Below are 23,755 nucleotides of genomic sequence, written 5' to 3'. Positions count from 1 at the left end.
CTTAATAATGCCTGCCTCCACTAACTGTTTTGGCACTCTGGTTGCCATCCTCCTGAAATTCTAGTTTAATCTACACTGTACAGCATTAACAAATCTTCCTGCTAGAATATTAGTCTCCTTCCAGTTCAGGTGTAAACCGTCCCTTCTGCAGGTCCCACCTTCCCTCAAAGAGAGCCCAATGATCCAAAAATCTTATGCCCACCCTCCTACACCAACTCCTTAGCCACATTTTAAACTGTATAATCTTCTTAGTTCTGGCCTCACTGGCACATGCACGGGTAGCAATCCCGAGATCATAACCCTGGAGATCCTTCCCTGTAACTTAGCACCTAACTCCCTGAACTCACTTTGCAGAACCTCATCCTACCCATGTCATTGGTACCTACATGGACCACGGCCTCTGGCTCTTCACCCTCCCACTTAAGAATGCTGAGGACTCAATCTTCGTTATCCCAGACTCTGGCACCTGGGAGGTAATATGCCAAGGGAATCTCGTTCTTGCCTAACTAACGAATCCCCTATCACTACAGTCTGCCTCTTCTCCCCACCTCTGAGTCACAGAGTCAGACTCTGTGCCAGAGACCCGACCACTGTGACTTTCCTCAGGGTAGCCACCCCCCCCACCCCCCCAAAACCACCTGACAGTATCCAAAGTGATATACCTGTTGTTGAGGGGGATGGCCACTGGGTACTCAGCACCGGCTCCTTCACCCCTTTCCCCTTCCCAGTTTCCTGTGTCCTGCCCCTTGGGTGTAACTACTTCTCTCTATGTCCTATCTATCATCCCTCAACCTCCCGAATGACCCAGAGTTCATTCAGTTCCAGCTCCAGCTGCTTAACGCGGGTTGTTAGAAGCTACAGCTGGATGCACTTCTCGCAGTTGTGGTTGTCAGGGATACTGGGAGTCTCCCTGTATTCCCACATCCTGCAAGAGGAACATTCCACTATTCTGACTGGCATCTCTACTGCTCAGCTGAGGAAGTGTAAAGAGGGAGGGGGGAGAAAAGCTCTACCTGCAACTTTTTTTCTTTTGATTTCTCTGACTGAAGCCTCAAAGCTCGGCTCTAAATCTCCACTCTGACTCTGCCCACTCCAACAATGGCCACTGCGCTTGCCCCTGCCTTGCTAGTCGATCCCAAATGCCATTTGGTCACTGGCGGAAGCTGTGGGGTAAAAACACCGCCATGTGTTGCTGACCTTTCAGACTCAATCAGCATACCCGAGTGAAATTCCTTCAATCAGCAAACCCGAGTGAAATTCCCTCAATCAGCAAACCCGAGTGAAATTCCCTCAATCAGCATACCCGAGTGAAATTCCCTCAATCAGCAAACCCGAGTGAAATTCCCTCAATCAGCATACCAGAGTGAAATTCCCTCAATCAGCATACCCGAGTGAAATTCCCTCAATCAGCAAACCCGAGTGAAATTCCCTCAATCAGCAAACCCGAGTGAAATTCCCTCAATCAGCATACCCGAGTGAAATTCCCTCAATCAGCAAACCCGAGTGAAATTCCCTCAATCAGCAAACCCGAGTGAAATTCCTTCAATCAGCATACCCGAGTGAAATTCCCTCAATCAGCAAACCCGAGTGAAATTCCCTCAATCAGCAAACCAGAGTGAAATTCCCTCAATCAGCATACCCGAGTGAAATTCCCTCCACTCAAGCTTCTACTCTCCCGATTGGTCGCTGGTCAAAAAGGTGTGCACAGTCCGGGAAGAGGGGGGAGCGGTGTAGGGGCAGTTGGGATGGTGTGGGCACTCCGGGAGGGGATGGGGATATTGCGGTGAGGAACTTGCTGTGGACACTCCGGGAGGGGATGGGGATATTGTGGCGGGGGACGTGGTGTGGACACTCCAGGAGGGGATGGGGATATTGCGCCGAGGGACGTGGTGTGGACACTCCAGGAGGGGATGGGGATATTGCGGTGAGGAACTTGCTGTGGACACTCCGGGAGGGGATGGGGATATTGTGGCGGGGGACGTAGTGTGGACACTCCAGGAGGGGACGGGGATATTGCGCCGAGGGACGTGGTGTGGACACTCCAGGAGGGGATGGGGATATTGCGGTGAGGGACGTGGTGTGGACACTCCAGGAGGGGATGGGGATATTGTGACGAGGGACGTGGTGTGGACACTCCGGGAGGGGATGGGGATATTGCGGCGGGGGACGTGGTGTGGACACTCCGGGAGGGGATGGGGATATTGCGGCGGGGGACGTGGTGTGGACACTCCGGGAGGGGATGGGGATCTGACTGTAACCTCACCATGTGTCTTGTCTTCCACCACCCTGCTTTATGGAGTGTCTACTCACCAACACTCAAACCCTCACCGTCCCCCACTGAGGAAGAGTTCCCATCCTCAGTGTGGATCCGGATTCTCCCACAAGACGTTCTCCGGCTATTTCACTGGGAGGAGATTGGGTTACGGTTTACAGGCTGGGGCCAGCGCCCTTTTCTGACCCACTAATACCCTTGTCTGACTCATTGACTGTAGCATTTAGTGTGGTAGTTAAAGATTCCTCGCCGTTCCTTTGAGTTTTGTTGAGTGAATGCTTTAGGGAAGATGCAAAGGAGGTTCACCAGGATACTGCCTGGATTAGAGAGCATGTGTTATGAGGATAGGTTGAGTGAGCTTGGACTTTTCTGTTTGGAGTGGAGGAGGATGAGAGGTGACTTGATAGAAGTGTACAAGACAAAAGGCACAGACGGAGTGGACAGCCAGAGACTTTTCCCAGGGCAGACATGGTCAGTACCAGAGGACATCCATTTCAGGTGATTGGCGGAAAGTACAGGGGGGATTTCAGTGGCAGTTTATTTTTACATAGAGTGGTGGGTGAATAGAATGCACTGCTGGGGTGGGGGTGGATGTAGATATGTTAGGGACATTTCAGAAATTCTCAGTTAGGCACATGGATGACAGGAAAGTGGAGGGAGGGCTCTGTGAGGAGAGAAGGGTTAGAGTGATTGTGGGGAGGGTTATTTCACTTGCCACAGTCTGGTGGGCTGAAGGGCCTGTGCTGTTCTATCAGGTCCTCTCTTGTTCTTTCAAACAGCAGCTTTCACACATTCCCTCCATGGTTCAATCACACCCCACCCCTCTCCTGGGATCTCCACTCCCCCCACCCCCCACCCCCCACTCCCCGTAGCAACACCTGGGCCCTTTCCGGGAGAAGCAGTGAACGCTCCCACACCAGGGAACCCAAAGGCACATCAGGTGATCACTTTGTGAATCAGTGACCCCGGGTTCATATTGCCCATCTCCAGAATTCCCTAAACATACGAGATTCTGCAGGTGCTGGAAATCCACAAGAATGCTCACAAAATGCTGGCAGGCAGGACTGAACAGTCAAGGTTCAGAACGGAAACCCTTCATCAGGACCAGTCATACTGCCTGCCCTGCTGAGTTCCTCCAGCATTTTGTACATGTTGCTCTGCAATTTCCGGTCGTTCACCCACTCTCGTCTGTACCTCCAGCTGTTCCAATGAACCCCAGCCTCAGCTCAAAAAAACGTCAGACGTAATGGAGCTACTGGGACTAAACTTCTGGTGACCAGTCTTTCTAAACTGTTGCTCAAGCTCCCTGTGTTCTGTCTTCTCACCCTCCCTGGCAGGGTCAGGTTTTGATTTTCCGCTCCGGCTGACACCAGCCCAGCCTTGCCTTTTGTTACCCTTCCCCACTCTCTCCCTCCAGCACAATCACTTTCTCCTGGTCCGTGTCCTGGAGCCTCTTCCCAATCATCCACATGTTTTATAGAACACTGCCATACGGGGAAAAAACCCTTCTAGTCCATGCCAGACTATTAATCTGCATAGTCCCATTGACCCTGTGCCTACACATAGCCCTCCGTACCTCTCCCATCCATGGACTTATCCAAATTTCTCCTAAATATTGAAATCAACACCACTTCCACAGGCAGTTCATTGCACACTCTCACCATCCTCTGAAGAAATCCCCCCTCATGTTCCCTTTAAACTTCTCACCTTTCACCCTTAATCATGATCTCTAGTTCTAATCTCACCCAACCTCAGTGGAAAAACCCTGTTTGCATTTATCCTGTCTGTATCCGTCATAACTTAGTATACCTCTATCAAATTTCCTCTCATTCTCCTGCGATCCAGGGAATGGTCCTAACCTTCTCAGGTATTTAAATTCTGGCAACATCCTTCTAAATTTTCTCTTCACCCCTTCAATCTTATTTACATCTTTTCTGTTAGGTGACTAAAACTGGACATAGTACACCAAATTAGGAATCACCGATGTCATATGCAACTTCAAGATAAGGGTTTTATTGCTAACACTGTCTCCAGCTTTGGTGAAAGACCATTGATCTGCAATGTGAATTATAGTTCTGTCACTGCGGACACTACCGCACCCGCTGAACGTTTCCAGCATTTTCTGTTTTTATTTTACAAGACTGCAACATATTCAAGGGACATGTTGAGTGTAAAGCAAAGTCATTATAATTCAGTAGTCAAAACAAAGAAACATAGAACAGAGAAAACCTACAGCACAACACAAGCCCTTCGGCCCACAAAGTTGAGCCGAACATGTCCCTACCTTAGAAATTACTAGGCTTACCCATAGCCCTCTATTTTACAAAGTTCCATTTACCTATCTAAATGTCTCTTAAAAGACCCTATCGTATCTGCCTCCACCACCGTTGCCGGCAGCCCATTCCACGCACTCACCACTCTCTGCGTTAAAAAAAACTTACCCCTGACATCTCCTCTGTACCTACTCCCCAGAACCTTAAACCTGTGTCCTCTTGCGGCAGCCATTTCAGCCCTGGGAAAAAGCCTCTGACGATCCACACGATCAATGCCTCTCATCATCTTATACACCTCTATCAGGTCACGTCTCATCCTCTGTCGCTCCAAGAAGAAAAGGCCAAGTTCACTCAACCTATTCTCATAAGGCATGCTCCCCAATCCAGGCAACATCCTTGTAAATCTCCTCTGCACCCTTTCCATGGCTTCCACATCCTTCCTGTAGTGAGGCGACCAGAACTGAGCACAGTACTCCAAGTGGTGTCTGACCAGGGTCCTATATAGCTGCAACATTACCTCTCGGCTCCTAAATTCAATTCCGTGATTGATGAAGGCCAGTACACCATATGCCTTCTTAACCACAGAGTCAACCTGCACAGCTGCTTTGAGCATCCTATGGACTCGGACCCCAAGATCCCTCTGATCCTCCACACCGCCAAGAGTCTTGCCTTTAATACTATATTCTGCTATCATATTTGACCTACCAATTTAAGCCTTCAATTTCCTGCCTGATAGCCTCATAATTCCCCTTACTCCAGTTAAATGCTTTTCTAACTTGTCTGTTCCTATCTCTCTCCAATGCTATTGTAAAGGAGATAGAATTATGATCACTCTCTCTAAAATGCTCGCCCACTGAGAGATCTGACACCTGACCAGGTTCATTTCCCAATACCAAATCAAGTACAGCCTCTCCTCTTGTAGGCTTATCTACATATCGTGTCAAGAAACCTTCCTGAACACACCTAACAATCTCCACCCCATCTAAACCCCTTGCTCTAGGGATTTTTAAAAAAATATGTGGAGATAGAAGAAAGACCATATTTAGAATGCTGGTCCTTTCTCAGTGCCCCTCCTGTAGAGTGTACTGAGTGCTTGGAACATCAGCATGAGAACGATAAGTTGATAGGGTGGGTGAAGGTATGTGCTGTGTTGGCCTTCATTAGCCGGGGGATTAAGTTCAAGAGCCAGAAGGTAATACTGCATCTTTATAAAATCCTGGTTAGACCACACTTGAAATATTGTGCTCAGTTCTGGACACCTCATTATAGGAAGGGTGTGGAAGCTTTAGAGATGGTGCAGAGGAGATTTACCAGGGGATGCTGCCTGGATTAGGAAGCATCTCTTATGAGGATAGGTTAAGTGAGCTAGGGGTGTTTTCCTTGGAGTGAAAGAAGATGAGAGGTGACTTGATAGTGGTGTATAATATGAGGCATAGATAAAGTGGACAGATCTGGGACTTTTTCCCAGGGTTGAAATGACTAATGCAAGAAGACATAATTTTTAGGGTTTCAGAGGAAAGTACGAGGGGGGGTGGATTTCAGAGGTAAGTTTTGATTTACAGAGTGGTAGGACATGGAATGGCTTGCCAGAGTTGGTGGTAGAGGCAGATACAATAGGGACATTTAAGAAACTCTTGATAGGTACATGGATGATAGAAAAATGGAGGGCTATACAAAAGGAAAGGGTTAGATTGATCTTGGAATAGGTTAAAAGTTTGACAAAACGTCATGGTCTGCAGGGTCTGTAGTGTTCGATGGTATTAGTCCACAAAAAGGAAATATTCGGGACAGGTGATCAAAGGCTTTGAGAGGTCCACTTTAAGGAGCTTTTTGGAGGCACAAGGTGGAGAGATTTGGTCAGGGATTTCTGGACTATCGAGCGGTGGGAAAGGTTTCAGTGAAGGACGAGGCAGATAGCAGGAGTACCAAGGTCAGGGGTGCTAGCCTGAGGAGATTGCAGAGGGAGGGAGAGATGAGGCAGAGAGGCTTTCAACATGGACGATTAGAATTTCACAATCGAATGGTGGTTAACCAGAAAACATGGAACTGGGTGAACAGAGTTTGAGACAGTTTGGTGGTTTTTGGAGCACGTTGGGTTTTGGAGCAGGACTGAGTGGGAGTTATAGCAGCAGTGATCCACTCCAGAGCAGAAGATGCACTGGAGTGACATGTCCAATTTCACAAACCGCATGGCTTCACATGACTGCCTGTGTGGTAATGAGAGATTAGCTGATTAACTTTGTCACATGTACACCAAAGCATACAGTGAAACGCATCATTTTGTGTCAATTAAATCAGTGAAGATTGTGTTAGGCAGCCTGCAAATGTAGCCACACCTTCAGCGCTTACATGGATTATTAGATTATGAGGACACACAGTCCTCTTTTATTGTCATTTAGTAATGCATTTAGAAATGATACAATATTCATTTATACAACAACATAGCACGCCCACAACTCATTAAACTGATACGATTTTGGGCTGTGGGAGGAAACCAGAGCACCTGGAGGAGACCAATTTGGTCATGGGGAAACCGTGCAAGCTCCTTACAGATAAAGGCAGGAATTGCACTCTGATCGGTGATCAGTGGGGGTATAATGTGACACCAACTGCTCTACTGCTGCACTGCCCAGTCTACAGGGGGTTAGCCACATGCCCGGGTTCCTGGTGCCAGTCTCAGGAAGCAGCTGTGGATTCTTCTCAAGGAGGAGTTGGCAGTGCTTTCATTAAGATGTGTTGCAGGAACATTGCTGAGTTCACTCAGTCTCACTCTGATTTCTCTCTGACGCTAGAACGAAGCCATCAGTCAGCAGTTGGCAGCAATTTTCACTCAGTGCTACGGCCCATACCCAATCCCCAAGTTCACAGATATCAAACCGAAACAGATTGCTCGCCTGGGTACGTACTCGGTTCGCTGACATTTACCCTGCTGTATCCTTGTTGATTATTGTGTAAATTGTAATGAGGTTGAGTTGGCAGGTGACATTATGGATAAAGCATTCATAACCATGGAAAAATCTGCAGATGCTGGAAATCCAAAGCAACACACACACAATGCTGGAGGAACTCAGCACATCAGCAGCATCTACGGAAAACAGTAAAGATAGAAGATTGGCTGACTGGCAGGAGGCATTAAGTGGGAATAAAGGGACCCTTTTCTGATTGGCTGCCAGTGCACAAGGACTGGTATTGGGACTGCTTTTCTCCATTTGGATGACGGAGTTGATGGCTTTGTGGCCAAGTTTGCAGACTATATGAAGGTGGAGGCGTGGGTAGTGTTGAGGAAGCAGAGAGTCTGCGGAAGGACTTGGACAGATTAGGGGTGTTGCTGTGTGAATGAAATCACCAGAGAGAGTGTTACTGGTAGATACAAAGCAGCTTCTTTATTCAACAAAACAATCATTCTGCACTTTCCTTTTCTAATTCTAACCGAAGACCTGAGAGTTCCTCCAACACTGCTTTCCATTTCTGCTCAGCTTCCCTTGTCTGGGTGGCTGACACTTTAGGTTCCATATGCATCATCTCCAATTTCAGCTTCCTTTGTTGCAGCTCTTTTGTTAATTCCGTACATTTCTCTATCAAAATGAACTTCTCTTGGTCCACTTTTTCAGATATATGATTTCCCTGCAATTCTGTGCTGTGTAAACTCACTTTTAGGTCTTCTATTCCCTTTCTAGGTGCTTCTGTCTTTACAGCATACTGTGCTTCCAGATCTTCCCGAAGTTTGGTTAATTCTGCTTCATGACTAAACGGCATTTTGGTATTAAGCTGCTCAAGCTCGACTTCCTGAGATTCAGCCAGTCTACTCAACACTTTGTCCTTCTCCTCAATCATTTCCAATTTGGTACTGTAGTTTGCGATTTCATGTTCATGTTGGATTCGCAGCTCTCTGTTCACTTTCTTGAGCCTAGCAAGCATTCAAATGTTTTTGAGCCTAGCAAGCATTCAAATGTTCTTTTTCAGATTTGTACGTATTAATCTGTTCTTCATCAAATGTTTGTCTATCTCACAAACTTCAGTCTTCTCCTGTGGGGAAGACATCATATTTTCTAATTTTTGTTGGAGCTCTTCTTTCTCCAGACAAGATCCTTGTAGTTTCTCAGTAAGTTCAGTGATCAATTTGTTTTAAGTTTTTATCTGATCACTATCACCATAGGTCTGAATTTGACTCTGTAGCAAATCAAGCTCAGCTTTATGCTTAATATTTAGTTCATCAATTTGATATTGGGAGATGAACCTGGTCAAGTGTCAGATCTCTCAGTGGGAGAGCATTTTGGAAATAGTGATCATAATTCTATCTCCTTTCCAACAGCATTGGAGAGAGATAGGAACAGACAAGTTAGAAAAGCGTTTAAATGGAGTAAGGGGAATTATGAGGCTATCAGGCAGGAAATTGGAGGCTTAAATTGGAAACGTTCTCAGGGAAAAGTACAGAAGAAATGTGGCAAATTTTCAGGTGATATTTGTGTGGAGTTCTGCACAGGTACGTTCCAATGAGATGGGAGTTATGGTAGGGTACAGGAACCATGGTGTACAAAGACTGTAATAAATCTAGTCAAGAAGAAAAGAAAATGTTAGAGATCTAGAAGATTATAAGCCTAATAGGAATGAGCTTAAGAAGGAAATTAGGAGAGCCAGAAGGGGCCATGAGAAGGCCTTGGCAGGCAGGATTAAGGAAAACCCCAAGGCATTCTATGTGAAGAGCAAGAGGATAAGACATGAAAGAATAGGGCCTATCAAGTGTGACAGTGGGAAAGTACGTATGGAACCAGAGGAAATAGAAGAGGTACTTGATGAATACTTTACTTCAGTATTCACTATGGAAAAGGATCTTGGAGATTGTGGTGATGACTTGCAGCAGACTGAAAAGCTTGAGCATGTAGATATTAAGAAAGAGGATGTGCTGGAGCTTTTGGAAAGCATCAAGTTGGATAAGTCACCGGGACCGGATGAGATGTACCCCGGGCTACTGTGGGAAGTGAGGAAGAAGATTGCTGAGCCTCTGGTGATGATCTTTGCATCATCAATGAGGACAGGAGAGGTTCCGGAGGATTGAAGGGTTGCGGATATTGTTCCATGATTCAAGAAAGGGAGTAGAGATAGCCCAGGAAATTATAGACCAGTGAGTCTTACCTCAGTGGTTGGTAAGTTGATGGAGAAGATCCTGAGAGGCAGGATTTATGAACATTTGGAGAGGTATATGATTAGGAGTAGTCAGCATGGCTTTGTCAAGGGCAGGTCATGCCTTATGAGCCTGATTGAATTTTTTGAGGATGCAACTAAACTCACTGATGAAGGTAGAGCAGTAGATGTAGTGTATATGGATTTCAGCAAGGCACTTGATAAGGTACCCCATGCAAGGCTTGTTGAGAAAGTAAAGAGGCATGGGATCCAAGGGGACATTGCTTTGTGGATCCAGAACTGCCTTGCCCACAGAAGGCAAAGAGTGGTTGTAGACGGGTCATATTCTGCATGGAGGTCGGTCACCAGTGGTGTGCCTCAGGGATCCGTTCTGTGACCCTTACTCTTCGTGATTTTTATAAATGACATGGATGAGGAAGTGGAGGGATGGATTAGTAAGTTTGCTGATGACACAAAGGTTGGAGGTGTTTGGATAGTGTGGAGGGCTGTCAGAGGTTACAGCGGGACATTGATAGGATGCAAAATTGAGCTGAGAAGCGGCAGATAGAGTTCAACCCAGATAAGTGTGAAGTGGTTCATTTTGGTAGGTCAAATATGATGTTAGAATATAGTATTAAAGGTAAGACTCTTGGCAGTGTGGAGGATCAGAGGGATCTTGTGGTCCGAGTCCATAGGACACTCAAAGCAGCTGCGTAGATTGGCTCTGTGGTTAAGAAGGTGTACAGTGTATTGGCTGTCATCAATCATGGAATTGAATTTAGTAGTCGAGAGGTACAGTGGTATGCAAAAGTTTGGGCATCCCTGGTCAAAATTTCTGTTACTGTGAATAGCTAAGCGAGTAACAGATGAACTGATTTCCAAAAGGCATAAAGTTAAAGATGACACATTTCTTTAATATTTTAAGCAAGAAAACTTTTTTATTTCCATCTTTTATCATTTCAAAATAAAAAAGGAAAAGGGCCTGAAGCAAAGGTTTGGGCACCTTGCATGGCAGTACTTAGTAACACCCCCCTTGGCAAGTATCACAGCTTGTAAACACTTTTTATAGCCAGCTAAGAGTCTTTCAATTCTTGTTTGGGGGATTTTCACCCATTCTTCCTTGCAAAAGGCTTCTAGTTCTGTGAAATTCTTGGGCCGTCTTGCATGCGCTGCTCTTTTGAGATCTATCCATAGATTCTTGATGTTTAGGTCGGGGGACTGTGAGGGCCATGGCAAAACCTTCAGCTTGCGCCTCTTGAGGTAGTCCATTGTGGAGTTTGAGGTGTGTTTAGGTTCATTATCCTGTTGTAGAAACCATCCTCTTTTCATCTTCGGCTTTTTTATAGACAGTGTGATGTTTGCTTCTAGAATTTGCGGGTATTCAATTGAATTCATTCTTCCCTCTATCAGTAAATGTTCCCCATGCCACTGGCTGCAACACGAGCCCAAATCATGATCGATCCACCCCCGTGCTTAACAGTTGGAGAGGGGTTCTTTTCATGAAATTCTGCACCCTTTTTTCTCCAAACATACCTTTGCTCTTTGTGGCCAAAAAGTTCTATTTTAACTTCATCAGTCCACAAGACTTGTTTCCAAAATGCATCAGGCTTGTTCAGATGTTCCTTTGAACCTTTTGAATAGAAATTTTTGGCCGCAATGAGCAAAGGTATGTTTGGAGAAAAAAGGGTGCAGAATTTCATGAAAAGAACCCCTCTCCAACTGTTAAACACGGGGTGGATCGATCATGCTTTGGGCTTGTGTTGCAGCCAGTGGCACGGGGAACATTTCACTGGTGGAGGGAAGAATGAATACGAGTAAATATCAGCAAATTCTGGAAGTAAACATCACATCGTCTGTAAAAAAGCTGAAGATGAAAAGAGGATGGCTTCTACAACAGGATAATGAACCTAAACACACCACAAAATCCACAATGGACTACCTCAAGAAGCACAAGATGAAGGATAATCCATATTTCCAAAGTACAGATAATGCTGCCTTTGAAACTACATGCAAACTTCACGCCTTCTGGTTCACATCCATCCCACAGACGGCAGCATCGTCTCTGGACTGGTATTCACAGCTTTTAGGAAATGCATTGTTACAAACTAAATCCACAGTACATTGTCAAGGAACAGAAGACTGGTGGCCAAAGCCATTGCTAAATGTAAATGACCTAAACCCAAAAATCACTCTAACAAGGAGCATGGACAAAGTGGCAGATGAAATACAGTGTCGAGAAGTGTATGGTCTTGCACTTTAGTAGAAGGAACAAAAGCAGAAGACTATTTTCTAAGCAGGCAGAAAGATTAAAACTCCAACATACAAAGGGACTTGAGAGTCCTTGTGCAGGATTTCCTAAAGATTAACTTTTAGTTTGAGTCGGCGGTGAGGAAGGCAAAAGTAATGTTAGCATTTATTTCGAGATGACTAGAATATAAAAGTAAGGATGTAAAGTGGAACAGACTCAATGGGCAGAATGGCCTAACTCTGCTCCTATGTCTTAGTCATCCGATGATCCTATGATCTAACTCTGTGTTGGGCTCCCAATGTGGTGTAACCCATGTTTGTGTTTGCTTTGTGAGGTTGCAGGGAAGAGGTGGGGAAACTGCAGTGTTGGACAGGATTGGAATCCGATAGCAGGATTAGAACCAGCTGTAATTGGGACGTTGGGGGCAGAAGTCACTGATTGGGGGGCCAATGTTATCAGTGGCTACAACAGGAGCAGTGTAGTGACCACCAGGAAAGTCCCACTGACAGAAAACAGAAATAAAAGCAAGGGCATTCACTGCCTGGGACATTCTATCTTCTCATTGCTACAATCAAGAGAGGAGGTACCGAAACTCCAGAACATAAAAAGTAATTGCAAGAAAAATTGGGTAGAGCTGGGAATGTGAATCTAACTTAGTTTTACATAACAGGTAGTAGTGTCGTGACGTATGCAGTTCATGGATTTGTACATATAGCCATAATTAGATAAGAAATAATGCTTAATTAAGCAATATAGTTACAAAATTACTCAAATATTACAGAAATATTAAATATACAACACCCCTTCCTGCTTAGCTATAAACTCCAACTCAATATAGAGTGCATCTCAACTATCTATAGATGTACAGAACAGCTACAAATACCCGGAAGGCTGTAACATCCACGTACCTCCAAAGAGTGAGACGGGTCCTAAAAAAGCCAGCTGAATGGGAAGAATAAGATCAAAGCCATCAATGCATTTGCCTTACCAGTTATCAGATACCAGCCGCAATAGTGTGCTGGCCAAGGAACGACCTGGAAGCCACTGACATCAAGACCTAGAAACTACCAACAATATATGGAGGATTACATCCAAAGTCCAATGTTGAGTGACTATACACCCGCTGGAATAAAGGAGGGCAGGGACTTGGAAGTGTCAAGGCCACAGTCCTGGAAGAAATGAGTTCGTCAGGAAGATGACCTGTAAGGATGTCCTGCTCGGAGAATACTCCAGGCAGCAGGCAGGGGACATCCAAGTGGAAGTAAATGATGCAGAGCCAGAGGCCATGGCAGGACAAGCCACTGTGCGAAATGTACCATCACCAGGTATCAGAGGTGGCTGACATCAGGAAGTCCTACCAATGGTTGGAAATGGCAGGACTGAATGGCTTGTCATAAGAAAAGCTTTTGATGGCTCTGGCCTGTATTCACTAGAATTCAGAAGAATGAGGGGAACCTCATTGAAACTTACCGATCGGTGAGAGGCCTGACGAAGGGTCTCGGCCTGAACCGTCGACTGTACCTCTTCCTAGAGATGCTGCCTGGCCTGCTGCGTTCACCAGCAACTTTGATGTGTGTTGCTTGAATTTCCAGCATCTGCAGAATTCCTGTTGTTTGCAGTGAAAGGCCTTGATAGAGTGGATGTGGTGAGGATGCTCCCTTTACAATCTAACCTCCCCTCTTGGTTTCCTCATCCACAACATCATCTGACAAATCCTCTGTTTTTGTATCTCCATTGACTCCATCATCCAGTTGGGCTTTGGTCTTTGCATCTACTTTTACAAGCAGCGTTTTGTCTCCCACTTGGAGTTCATGCAATAATCTTACAGCATGCAGAGTAGAATCTGGTTCTTTATACTAACAAAAGATGAATGTTTGCAACTTTCCTTAGGCTCCTTGAACTCTCAGCTTAAAACCAAGCCACTTTTCACAAGCAACTGCTTGATAACATATCGGAAGCTTTCGCAAAAATGCTTCCTACAAAAGCTGTAGCTGGACCACAGCTTTCATTAATTTCATGATTCCTTTGAGCAGCATGGTCCTTCCTTGGTCCAAGGAGATTGGCAGAGGTGGGCACCAACACCTATTTGACCCCTGTTGGGCAAAAGTTCATGGTGTATAGCATGGAGACAGTTGTGGCATCATCCAGTGCCTTACTTAATTCCCTTTCAGTTGACTCTCTTACAGGGGATGTGGCTGGCAAATGCTGCATAAATCTCCAATCAGGTTGTAGTTGTCTCGGCCACTCGCATCCCCACAATGCTGGTCAGCCTGTTTTTACCACATACAAGCACAATGTGGCTTGTTGGTTGTTGTATTTCAGTTATGAAAGTCATTCCCACAGGAGTTAACTTTTCTCCAGTATAAGTTCTTAGATATCTGTAAGCTTCAGTTCAGTATCTGTGAAATGCCATTCAAACTCATTTTGTGGAATGACTGAAACAGCCAAGGCAGAACCCAATTCCATTTTAATTAATTTCCCACTTACTATTGGCATAAGCCATATTGCTTGACTATTGCTTGTTTTCATAGGCTATCCTCGAGATTTGCAATATCTTGTCACTTTCATCATTATCAGACATTATCAGCGTGCAGATTAATGCACTTTTTGAAACATTAACTTGACTTTTTATCTTTTTCTCTTCTCTGTGCAGTCTATTTATTTTTGTCTTTCCGACATGCTCTTTGTATTGGTCTTCCGTTGCATTTTCTGCAACTTTTGCCATTAAACCTGCATTGGTCTGATGTATGTGAGCCCCTGCCACAAGGGTAAGACAATTTGTTCAGCCAGGCCGGTGTCTGTTTACACATTGTAGTTCTGTTCACGGTCACTCTCATTTTTGATTGCAACTCAATTGCGTCTTTGTCTGCGGTTTCCATTGAAACAACAATTTCAACTTATCTTTTAAATATAATTTGCTGATTCAGTTAAGAGCAGTTTTTGAATACTTTCTTGTAAGATTCCACAAACTAAATGATCTCTCAGTACATCATTAAGCCCATTACTGAACTGGCAATGTTCAGAGGACTTTAATTCAGCCGTATACGCTGAAATGGATTCCCCTTCCTTTTGATTCCGCTTATGAAACTTAATGTTCTGCAATCAACAATGGTTTTGGTTCTAAATGTCCTGCATTACTTTCATGATATCGATAAAGATCATTTCAGCTGATTTAGTTGTAACAGCCAAACTAAGCAAACTGTATGCCTTATGAGAGACAGTGCGCCACATGATCAAGTTTATCTATGCCTGCTCATGCTGTTTCTATGCCTGATGCGAGAACCTACACACTGGATAGAAGCAACCTTCACTGTGCTGTCAGAATTTAGAACAGCCTTCCACATGCTGTGATTGGAAACATCTGCAACGATGGGGTCCAAGCCTTCAAGAGTCGAGTGCACAAACACCTGTCATCTCTGGGAGGGAAGTCACATGCTTCTTCACAAGCTATCATGAAGGGGACCAGGATGGCAATGCTTGGTTGTTGGTAGGTAGGGTTAATACCCGACTTTCAGGAGCACTTGTGAGTTATGTTCTGGCTGGACTTAGTGCTTAAACTGCTGGAGAACAGTGCAGAAAGAACAGGTGTTGTTTTCTCCTGGTAGGGATTAGTTTTTAGTTCCAAGTGCGCCTGCCACGTTTTGTCACCCTGCAACCTTATCCTTCAATCTCTTTGAATTATGGAGGACAACATGTGTATAAATGTGTTTCTCCACCAGACTTCATCATGATCATCATGACTCCAGTATTTCTACTATTTTTTAATGTTTCTTAATTGTACACATGATTTTTTTGTGTTCTATTGCTGAGCAGCAGTAAACCATCTGATGGCCGATCAGAGTTCTCTTTGGGAACTAGTTGACTTGATCAGCATTTCTGATCTGGCTATTGTACATGATTGCACTTAATAAAAAAAATCCAATGCACTCAGCAAGGTTGTCACTCACTTCTCATTGGCTATTCGATTTGCTTTAAAATACTGCTCAATTCATTCAATATAGAAAATCCAGTTATCTGCTGTGTAATGAATGTGTCTATTATTCCGATGTAGCCAGCCATTTCTGCTGTTTTTAAATTATGATTATAATCACCCGTACTCATGTTCATGAACTCGTGAATTTGTCCATTTTCTGCCTTGTTTTAAAACTCAGTCATGACTTCTCTTCTGAAGAACATGTGCTGCGCTGCTTTATTTTTTAATTCAAACAATCACTGTGCTTCAACAGGGAGGTATTTGTCTGGAGTTTGTTTTAAAAATGCCTCATCGCCACATTCGTTTTATGACTCCAAAACAAAAGGTAATTGCTCCTATACCGCTGCCTCGATGGTAGTGGGAGCAAAGTTGAGGCCAACTTTAATAAAAGTGTTTACTGTTTAATAAATTAAACACTTTCCTGTGCAAGGTAAAGTCTCAGTGGAGAGCTGACCTGTTTCTGGCTGACTGGTGAGAAAGTGTGCACCCCCCCCCCCCCCACCTCACTCCTCTGTGTGAGGGACTGTTCAATATTGTTCGGAGGGACTTGGTGCCTCCAGGGGAAACCACGGCTGCTGCAGGCAGAGTTCATAATAAGGGAGGCAATGGCAGATGTGAGGTAAATGTTGTTGCAGGAGGATGTGTCCACGACCAGGGAGACTCTGTGCAGCTGCTCAGGTGCTGCTGTCCATGTGGCTGGTGAACAATGTACTGCTTTACTCACCTTGTTTAAGGAAGGGTGACCGTACAGTGTAGAGATACTCCTGGGTGTCTGGGGTTTCAGGGCGCTGGGAAGATGTCCTAGACGGCTGGGGGCTGGTCTGGGGTACCAGGGTGTTAGGAAGATGTCCTAGACCAGTGGGGGTGGTCTGGGGTATCAGGGTGTTGGGAAGATGTCCTGAACTGCTGGAGGATGGTCCTGGAATGTTTAGGCAGGACAGAGATTGTCCCCGGTGATTGTCCCGGGATGTTTCTCTCGGAAATCCGTAGGATGTTGGCAGGAATGGAGGGGATGTTCCATGGCTATGTGGTCAGAACGCAGACTAGGTCACTATTCACCTGACTTGTGATGAACAAGGTTCTGCTATTTAAGACTGAAATGGAAGGAATTTCTTTCATTACGATGTGAATCCAGACCCCAGCAGCCTGTGGGAAATGAACGGTTTCCCGGCGGCTCTGGGTAGTTTCCAGGATGGGAGAGATGGGTGAAGGATGCGGTTTGAACACTGAGGACAGTGCTGGGTGCGGTCGCCTGAGGGACAGGGTGGCCTCTATTCCTGGAGTGTTATGCTTCCTCAACCCCATGGTCATTTCACTCTGCTCTGTGTTTGCAGATCCACACTTCCTGAATAACAAGGAGATGTCGGACATCACCTTCCTGGTGGAGGGGAAGCCATTTTATGCACACCGTGTGCTCCTGTTCACTGCCTCGCCAAGGTAACACATTCCATGAGTGTTATGGAGGACGACTTGTGAGCGGCAACAATACTGCTGCAGGACGAGAGACGATGAGAACATGCCCCTGCAGCGCTACTGGCAATGTGTCACTCTGAGTGTCTGTTCCCCACTCTCTCTGGCAGTGTGTCACTCTCAGTGTGTGATTCCCCACTCTCTCTGGCAGTGTGTCACTCTCAGTGTCTGTTCCCCACTCTCTCTGGCAGTGTGTCACTCTCAGTGTGTGATTCCCCACTCTCTCTGGCAGTGTGTCACTCTCAGTGTGTGATTCCCCACTCTCTCTGGCGGTGTGTCACTCTCAGTGTCTGTTCCCCACTCTCTCTGGCAGTGTGTCACTCTCAGTGTGTGATTCCCCACTCTCTCTGGCGGTGTGTCACTCTCAGTGTCTGTTCCCCACTCTCTCTGGCAGTGTGTCACTCTCAGTGTGTGATTCCCCACTCTCTCTGGCGGTGTGTCACTCTCAGTGTCTGTTCCCCACTCTCTCTGGCAGTGTGTCACTCTCAGTGTGTGATTCCCCACTCTCTCTGGCGGTGTGTCACTCTCAGTGTGTGATTCCCCACTCTCTCTGGCGGTGTGTCACTCTCAGTGTCTGTTCCCCACTCTCTCTGGCAGTGTGTCACTCTCAGTGTGTGATTCCCCACTCTCTCTGGCGGTGTGTCACTCTCAGTGTCTCTGGTTCTTTCTCTCTTCTCGTTTGTGTGTTCCAGTTACTTGCCTGTGTGTGAAAATCTTCCCTCTCAGATTTCCTCGAAACCTCCTACCCCTGTGTGTGCCCTCATTTTATTGAGCTTTGACATCGGTGATTGGAACGATTCATGTAATCTACACTAATTATATGCCCCACGATTGAGAATCATGTTTATTCTCACTGGCATGTGATGTGAAATTTGTTAACTTAGCAGCAGCAATTCAATGCAATACATAATCTAGCAGGGAAAAGAAAGATAATAAATAAAGTGTAAAATAATAAATTAATTACGGTATACATATATTGAATACATTTTTAAAAACATGCAAATACTGAAATACTGTATTTTTTTTTAAAAGTAGGGTAGTGTCCAAACATTTAATGTCCATTTAAGAATCGGATGGCAGAGGGGAAGAAGCTGTTTCTGAATCGCTGAGTGTGTGCCTTCAGGCTTCTGTACTTCCTACCTGTTAGTAACAGCGAGAAAAAGGGCATGCCCTGGGTGCTGGAGGACCTTAATAATGGACGCTGCCTTTCTGACACACCGCTCCCCCAGGATGTCCTGGGTACTTTGTAGGCTAGTACCCAAGATGGAGCTGACTAGATTTACAACCTTCTGCAGCTTCCTTCGGTCCTGTGCAGTAGTCCCTCCATACCAGACAGTGATGCAGCCTGCCAGAATGCTCTCCACAGTACAACTGTAGAAGCCTTTGAGTGTATTTGTATCATCACCCCTGTTAACCCCATCCGCTTGAGGGGACCTGATCCAGTTTCTCCTCAGAACTGGATCTATCCCAGGTGTTGTTCTGGGGAATCTCATCTGCACCTGATGTTTGTAGTGGCTGGGTTTGAGATGGTACTGGGATGGGCAGGAAAGGTGATCGGAGTGATATGGGGCTGATGGGCTATGACCTCTGGCTCAGGGTGATTTGGGGGTTTATTGTTTGTGTTGTAGAGGGAGTTACAAGCCGCTGCAGAGAGCTGGGCAGGAGACTGTGAGGGGGCAGGTGATTCGAGCTCGGTGAGTTGGAGTTGTGGAGTTACAAGCCGCTGTGGAGGGCTGAGCAGGGGACAGTGATGGTTCCACATCAGCAGAGATATCTGGAGTTGAACAGGTTGTGGAGTTGGTGTTGGAAGTTACACTGAGTTTATCTGGGGTCAGATCCAGCTCACAGGCAGAATCCCATTCTCAGCCCTGAGGTGTGGGTTGTGTTGTCTGCGTCTGTGTGTATGAGAGCATCCCGTGTGGGCTGGTGTGTGTCTATGCAAAAGTGTGTGTATCTATACGCATGTAGCACATGGGTCTGTGTGCGGCCTGTCTGGACAGTGTCCGCCTGTCCGTACACTGCCCCCAATCCTGATGATCTCCTCTGTGTCGTGTCAGGTCTGACACTGAAAGCTGTCTGTTCACTGAGCCTTCAGTGAGACGTTGCCGTGACTGAGCGATTTCCGTGGTCTCCACAGGTTTAAGATGCTGCTGTCGAGCCGAATGCCCTCAGACAACAGCCACAATATCTTCATTGAAATCAGCCACATCAAGTACAATATATTCAAGGTAAGTCAGTGCCTCCAGCAGACAGGTGCACCCCGATCTGTCTCCCCATCAGACACCACCATCTGTGGATTGTCTGCTTCCAGATGGACGTCTCCCAACTTGTCTCCACCTCTCTCCTCATGCAGGAGTCTGGGGTCTGCACTCGCCTCCCACACACCACGCAGCACTGCGTGGGTTCTGCAGAAGTGCCAGAGTTCTGGAGCAGTGTCCCACTGCCTGTCTTGCCTTCACACCCCCACTCAGTGCAGTTTGTATCCAGAGACATCTCCCCCCAAACCCCTGTCCTGTCCCGTTACCCACAGCCTGGAATTTTGCATGTGGTTGCCCAGTTTGGAAGCCTGGTGTTCAGCGACCTCACAACTTGTGGGTGGATGGGTCTAGGCAGAACAGACTAGATGGGCCAAAGGGTCAGTTTCTGAGTTTTGGAGTTCCATGTCTCTATGACAACCAGGAGCTCAATCACTGTTTCAAACTGTTTTCTTTGTTTCCAACCCCTTGTAAATGACTACCACTGAGGTTAACTCTCTCAGTGCTGGTCAGGTGCCCTGAGTTTCACGTGTCTGGGGTCAGGCTGTGTAGTGTTTTTGCATTGGACATAGGGTGGGAGCTGGGTCTTGTTCATTAGTGGGTGGGCTATAGCTGAGTGCCTTGTCCTCGCCATGTCCAGCTGGTGTGAAGCCAATGTCTCTCTCTCTCTCTCGGCAGATGGTCATGCAGTACCTGTACCACGGGGGTACGGACACCCTGCAGATCCGCAGCTCTGATCTTCTAGAGGTGGGTCCCACTTGGGCTCGGATAATGTTCAACATCAATTGGGGAATGGCTGATTGAACTTAACTCTGAAAGCACAAATAGATACATTTTGGGAAGTTAAACCAGAGCAACTCAAGTAGACAAGGTGTATGACACGCTTGCCTTCATAGGACCGGACACTGAATACAGGATTTGGAACATGACGTTACAACTGTACAAGACATTGTTGAAACTGCACCTGGAGCACTAGACCATCGAACAGGACAGCACAAACCAGAGCATAGACCTTGGACCTTAGACCATCGAACAGGATATAGGACATAGACCATAGATTATTGAACAGGACAGCACAAACCAGGACATAGACCTTGGACCTTAGACCATCGAACAGGACATAGGACTTAGACCATAGGTTATTGAACAGGACAGCACAAACTAGGACAAGGACCTTGGACCATCATACAGGACAGCACAGACCAAGCCTTTGACTCACAATGTTGTGCCAGCCCAAATCTACTCTAAGGTCAAGCTAACCTTTCCTACAGAGCCCTCTAGTTTTTATTTAATCATCCAATTACCTGTCTAAGTGGGTGGTGGGGTGGAGATGTATCAAAGGAGGTGTAAGGCTCTACTTCTCTCTGCTAGCCTGCAGATCACCCTTGGGCAAGGTGTGGCACCTGCTTAGCCCCCGATCAGTGTCAGGGGAAGCCATGGGAGCAGGTGGTGGATGGTTGTATGAACAGCTGATGTATAACACAAGTCCTGGTTATGCGACCACTGATGTCAGGCAGACAAATCTCTAAGGAATATTAATAATGGCTGGGGTCACCCGTCTTGTGAAACACTGCCCGGAAGAAGCCAATGGCAAGGCCACTTCTGTGAAAAGTTTATCAAGAACAATCGCGGTCAGGACCATGATCACCTACATCACCAGAGTTGCTTAAATATTCCTGTTGTATCTGCCTCTACCACCACCTGAGGCAGGGTGTTCCACACATCCACCACTCTCTGTGTATATATTAAAAAAAATTACCCCTGACATTCCCCCCCCCCATACTTTCCTCCAATCATCTTAAAATAATGCCCCCACGTATTAGTCACTTCCACCCTGGGGGGGGGAAGCCTCTGGCTGTCAACTGGATTCATACCTCGTATCATCTTGTACGCCTCTGTGTACAACAGCCGTGTGCAATTCTTGCTGCCACTTGAGAGCAAGTATGTGGCTAAGCTCAGAAGGTGCAGAAAAACGTCACCAGGGTGGTACCAGGACGACAGGCTGAGAGGCTGCACAAGCTGCAACTGTTTCTTGGGGTGAAGGAGGCTGAGGAAAGAACGTCGAGGTTTCTAAATCGCGAGGGGTGTGGATAGGGTGAATGGCCACAGTATTTCCCTAGGGAAGGATGGAGATTTCAGGTGTGAGGGAAAGACTTAAAAGGGATTTGAGGGACAACTTTTCCACACAACGAGCTGACAGACCAAGTGTTTGAGACAGGTTTGGATAGGTAAATGGATCAGACAGGCTTAGAGATCTTGGCCATGCGTGGGCAATGGGACCGGTATGGACTGAGAGAACTTACCCTGTGCTATGTTGCAGAGAAAAGAGGAGGTGATGAGACCAATGAGAGCCAAAGTAGATGGGATGGGCCAACCGGCCTCTCTCTGTAATAGAGCAGCCGGTCAGGGGAGCCAGTGGGGAACGTCAGGGCTGTGGGGTCCGAGGGGAGTGGGTCAGTGTATTTGTAATAGGGCAGACAATGAGGAATGTCAGACTGTGGGGTCCGAGGGGAGTGGATCTGTGTATTTGTAATGTAGCAGCTGGTCAGGGGAGAGATTGGGGAACATTGGGCTGTGGGGTCCGAGGGGAGTGGGTCTGAATATTTGTAATAGGGCAGGCAGTTGGGGAGACAGTGGGGAATATTGGGTTGTGGGGTCCGAGGGGAGTGGGTCTGAATATTTGTAATAGAGCAGACGGTCAGGACAGATGGTGGGGAACGTTGGGCTGTGGGGTCTGAGTGAAGTGGTCGGTGTCATTGGGGGTCCTGACATTCTCACTGACTTTACTTTGGAGACCCTCCCCTCCCGCCAATCACTGATTTCACTCCCCCCTCTACCCCTACAGCTAATGTCAGCTGCGCAGTTCTTCCAGCTGGACGTCCTGCAGCGTCACTGTGAGCTTATCTGTACCAGGACCATCAGCGTTGACAGCTGTGTGCAGATATACAACCACGCCAAGGTCAGAGCCTCCTCACCCTATCCTACCCACCAACTGATCACTCCCGCCATCCTCAGCCTGTTCAGCCCTAATTCAATGCCTGTAGATGTTTGAGTGTGGCACGTGGGGACAGGTTGCCTTGCGATCTGGGCTGGCGTAGGGAAGGGTTGCTGGTGTGAGCAGTATGATGGATGGGTGTTGCGGTGGTCTACGGACTGGCTGCTATGATGTTGGCCCACTGACTGTGTTCCATCTGTCTCCTGCAGTTTCTGGGAGCCTCCCACCTCGCTGCGTTCTGCGAAGGCTACTTTCTGAAGTACATGGTCTCTCTGATGGAAAACGAGGCATTCAAACAGTTACTTTATTCCTGCCCGGAGGGATCCTCGGGGAAGCAGCTGTTGCATGATTTGGAGAGGGTCCTGACAGCAAGAATCCAGTCGATTCACCTCTCCCTCTCCAAGGGCTCCGTTGTGTGAGTCATGGGTGTCCGGAGCCTGCTAACCCTGGGAGGGGAGAGCTGCCTTACTGGGACATAGTGGGATGAGAGCTGCTATCTCCATGCACAGACTCTGAACAGCTGTCACGTTCCTTGTCGTCCCAGCGGACAGTTCGATCCTCATTTTGCCAGCCACTGGCCCAGTGACCGGGGTCAGGCCTGCTTCAGAGTGGGGCAGTTTGTATGCTGAGAAGCTGCCCGTGTCTCGGGGCAGTGTGGAGTCTCTGTGTAGGAGGGGGTCAGGCCAGTTCATACCAAAGGGTGTCTGTAATTTGGGTGTTTGTAGTCCAGGGATACCCAGTGTATTAGGGTAGTTTATCAGTGTGCAGATTGTCCCTTCCAGAACTGGGGTCAGTTAGTGAATCTCAAATTATGCATAATTAAAGAACTATTCTAATATAGAATATAATAAAATATATCAATATATTTGTTTATATTAAATATAATTTGTAATACTCTGAAAAGGTTTGAGCTGTGTTTAACTAAGGTACGTACTGTATTGTTACTGGAACCAAACAGCCATGGTCTTGTGGACACTGCTTCTTGCAGACGATACACCATTTCTGTTAAACCTGAAGAGGAGCTCAAAGATTATTTATTTAAAATCTATTCACGCTGCAGAATGTAGCCATATCTGAGAAGTGACTATATTTTGATAGATTGAAGTTATTGCTTTTAAAATGGAGAAATTAAAAAAAATTTCTACAAA

General features: G+C 46.4%; 1 protein-coding gene across 6 annotated transcripts in view; it reads left to right on the top strand.

The window, feature by feature from the left end:
• Positions 1–23,755, top strand: part of btbd11b (BTB (POZ) domain containing 11b) — a 130,612-nt gene extending 106,857 nt beyond the window's left edge. For 3 of the 6 annotated variants that reach the window (XM_072267344.1, XM_072267341.1, XM_072267343.1), the window contains 6 exons: positions 7,338–7,443; positions 17,222–17,324; positions 19,495–19,585; positions 20,291–20,359; positions 22,458–22,571; positions 22,817–23,755. In XM_072267344.1, coding sequence (XP_072123445.1) covers positions 7,338–7,443; positions 17,222–17,324; positions 19,495–19,585; positions 20,291–20,359; positions 22,458–22,571; positions 22,817–23,026 — 693 coding nt within the window. In that variant the 3' untranslated portion in view covers positions 23,027–23,755. Of the gene's footprint in view, positions 1–7,337; positions 7,444–17,221; positions 17,325–19,414; positions 19,586–20,290; positions 20,360–22,457; positions 22,572–22,816 lie in introns of those variants that run through there. The other 3 variants (XM_072267342.1, XM_072267345.1, XM_072267346.1) reach the window with 3 other exon arrangements.

Source organism: Mobula birostris, chromosome 9 (genome assembly GCF_030028105.1).
Source record: "Mobula birostris isolate sMobBir1 chromosome 9, sMobBir1.hap1, whole genome shotgun sequence".
Classification (NCBI taxonomy): Eukaryota; Metazoa; Chordata; class Chondrichthyes; order Myliobatiformes; family Myliobatidae; genus Mobula; species Mobula birostris.
This window is presented reverse-complemented; position numbering and strand designations above follow the sequence as displayed.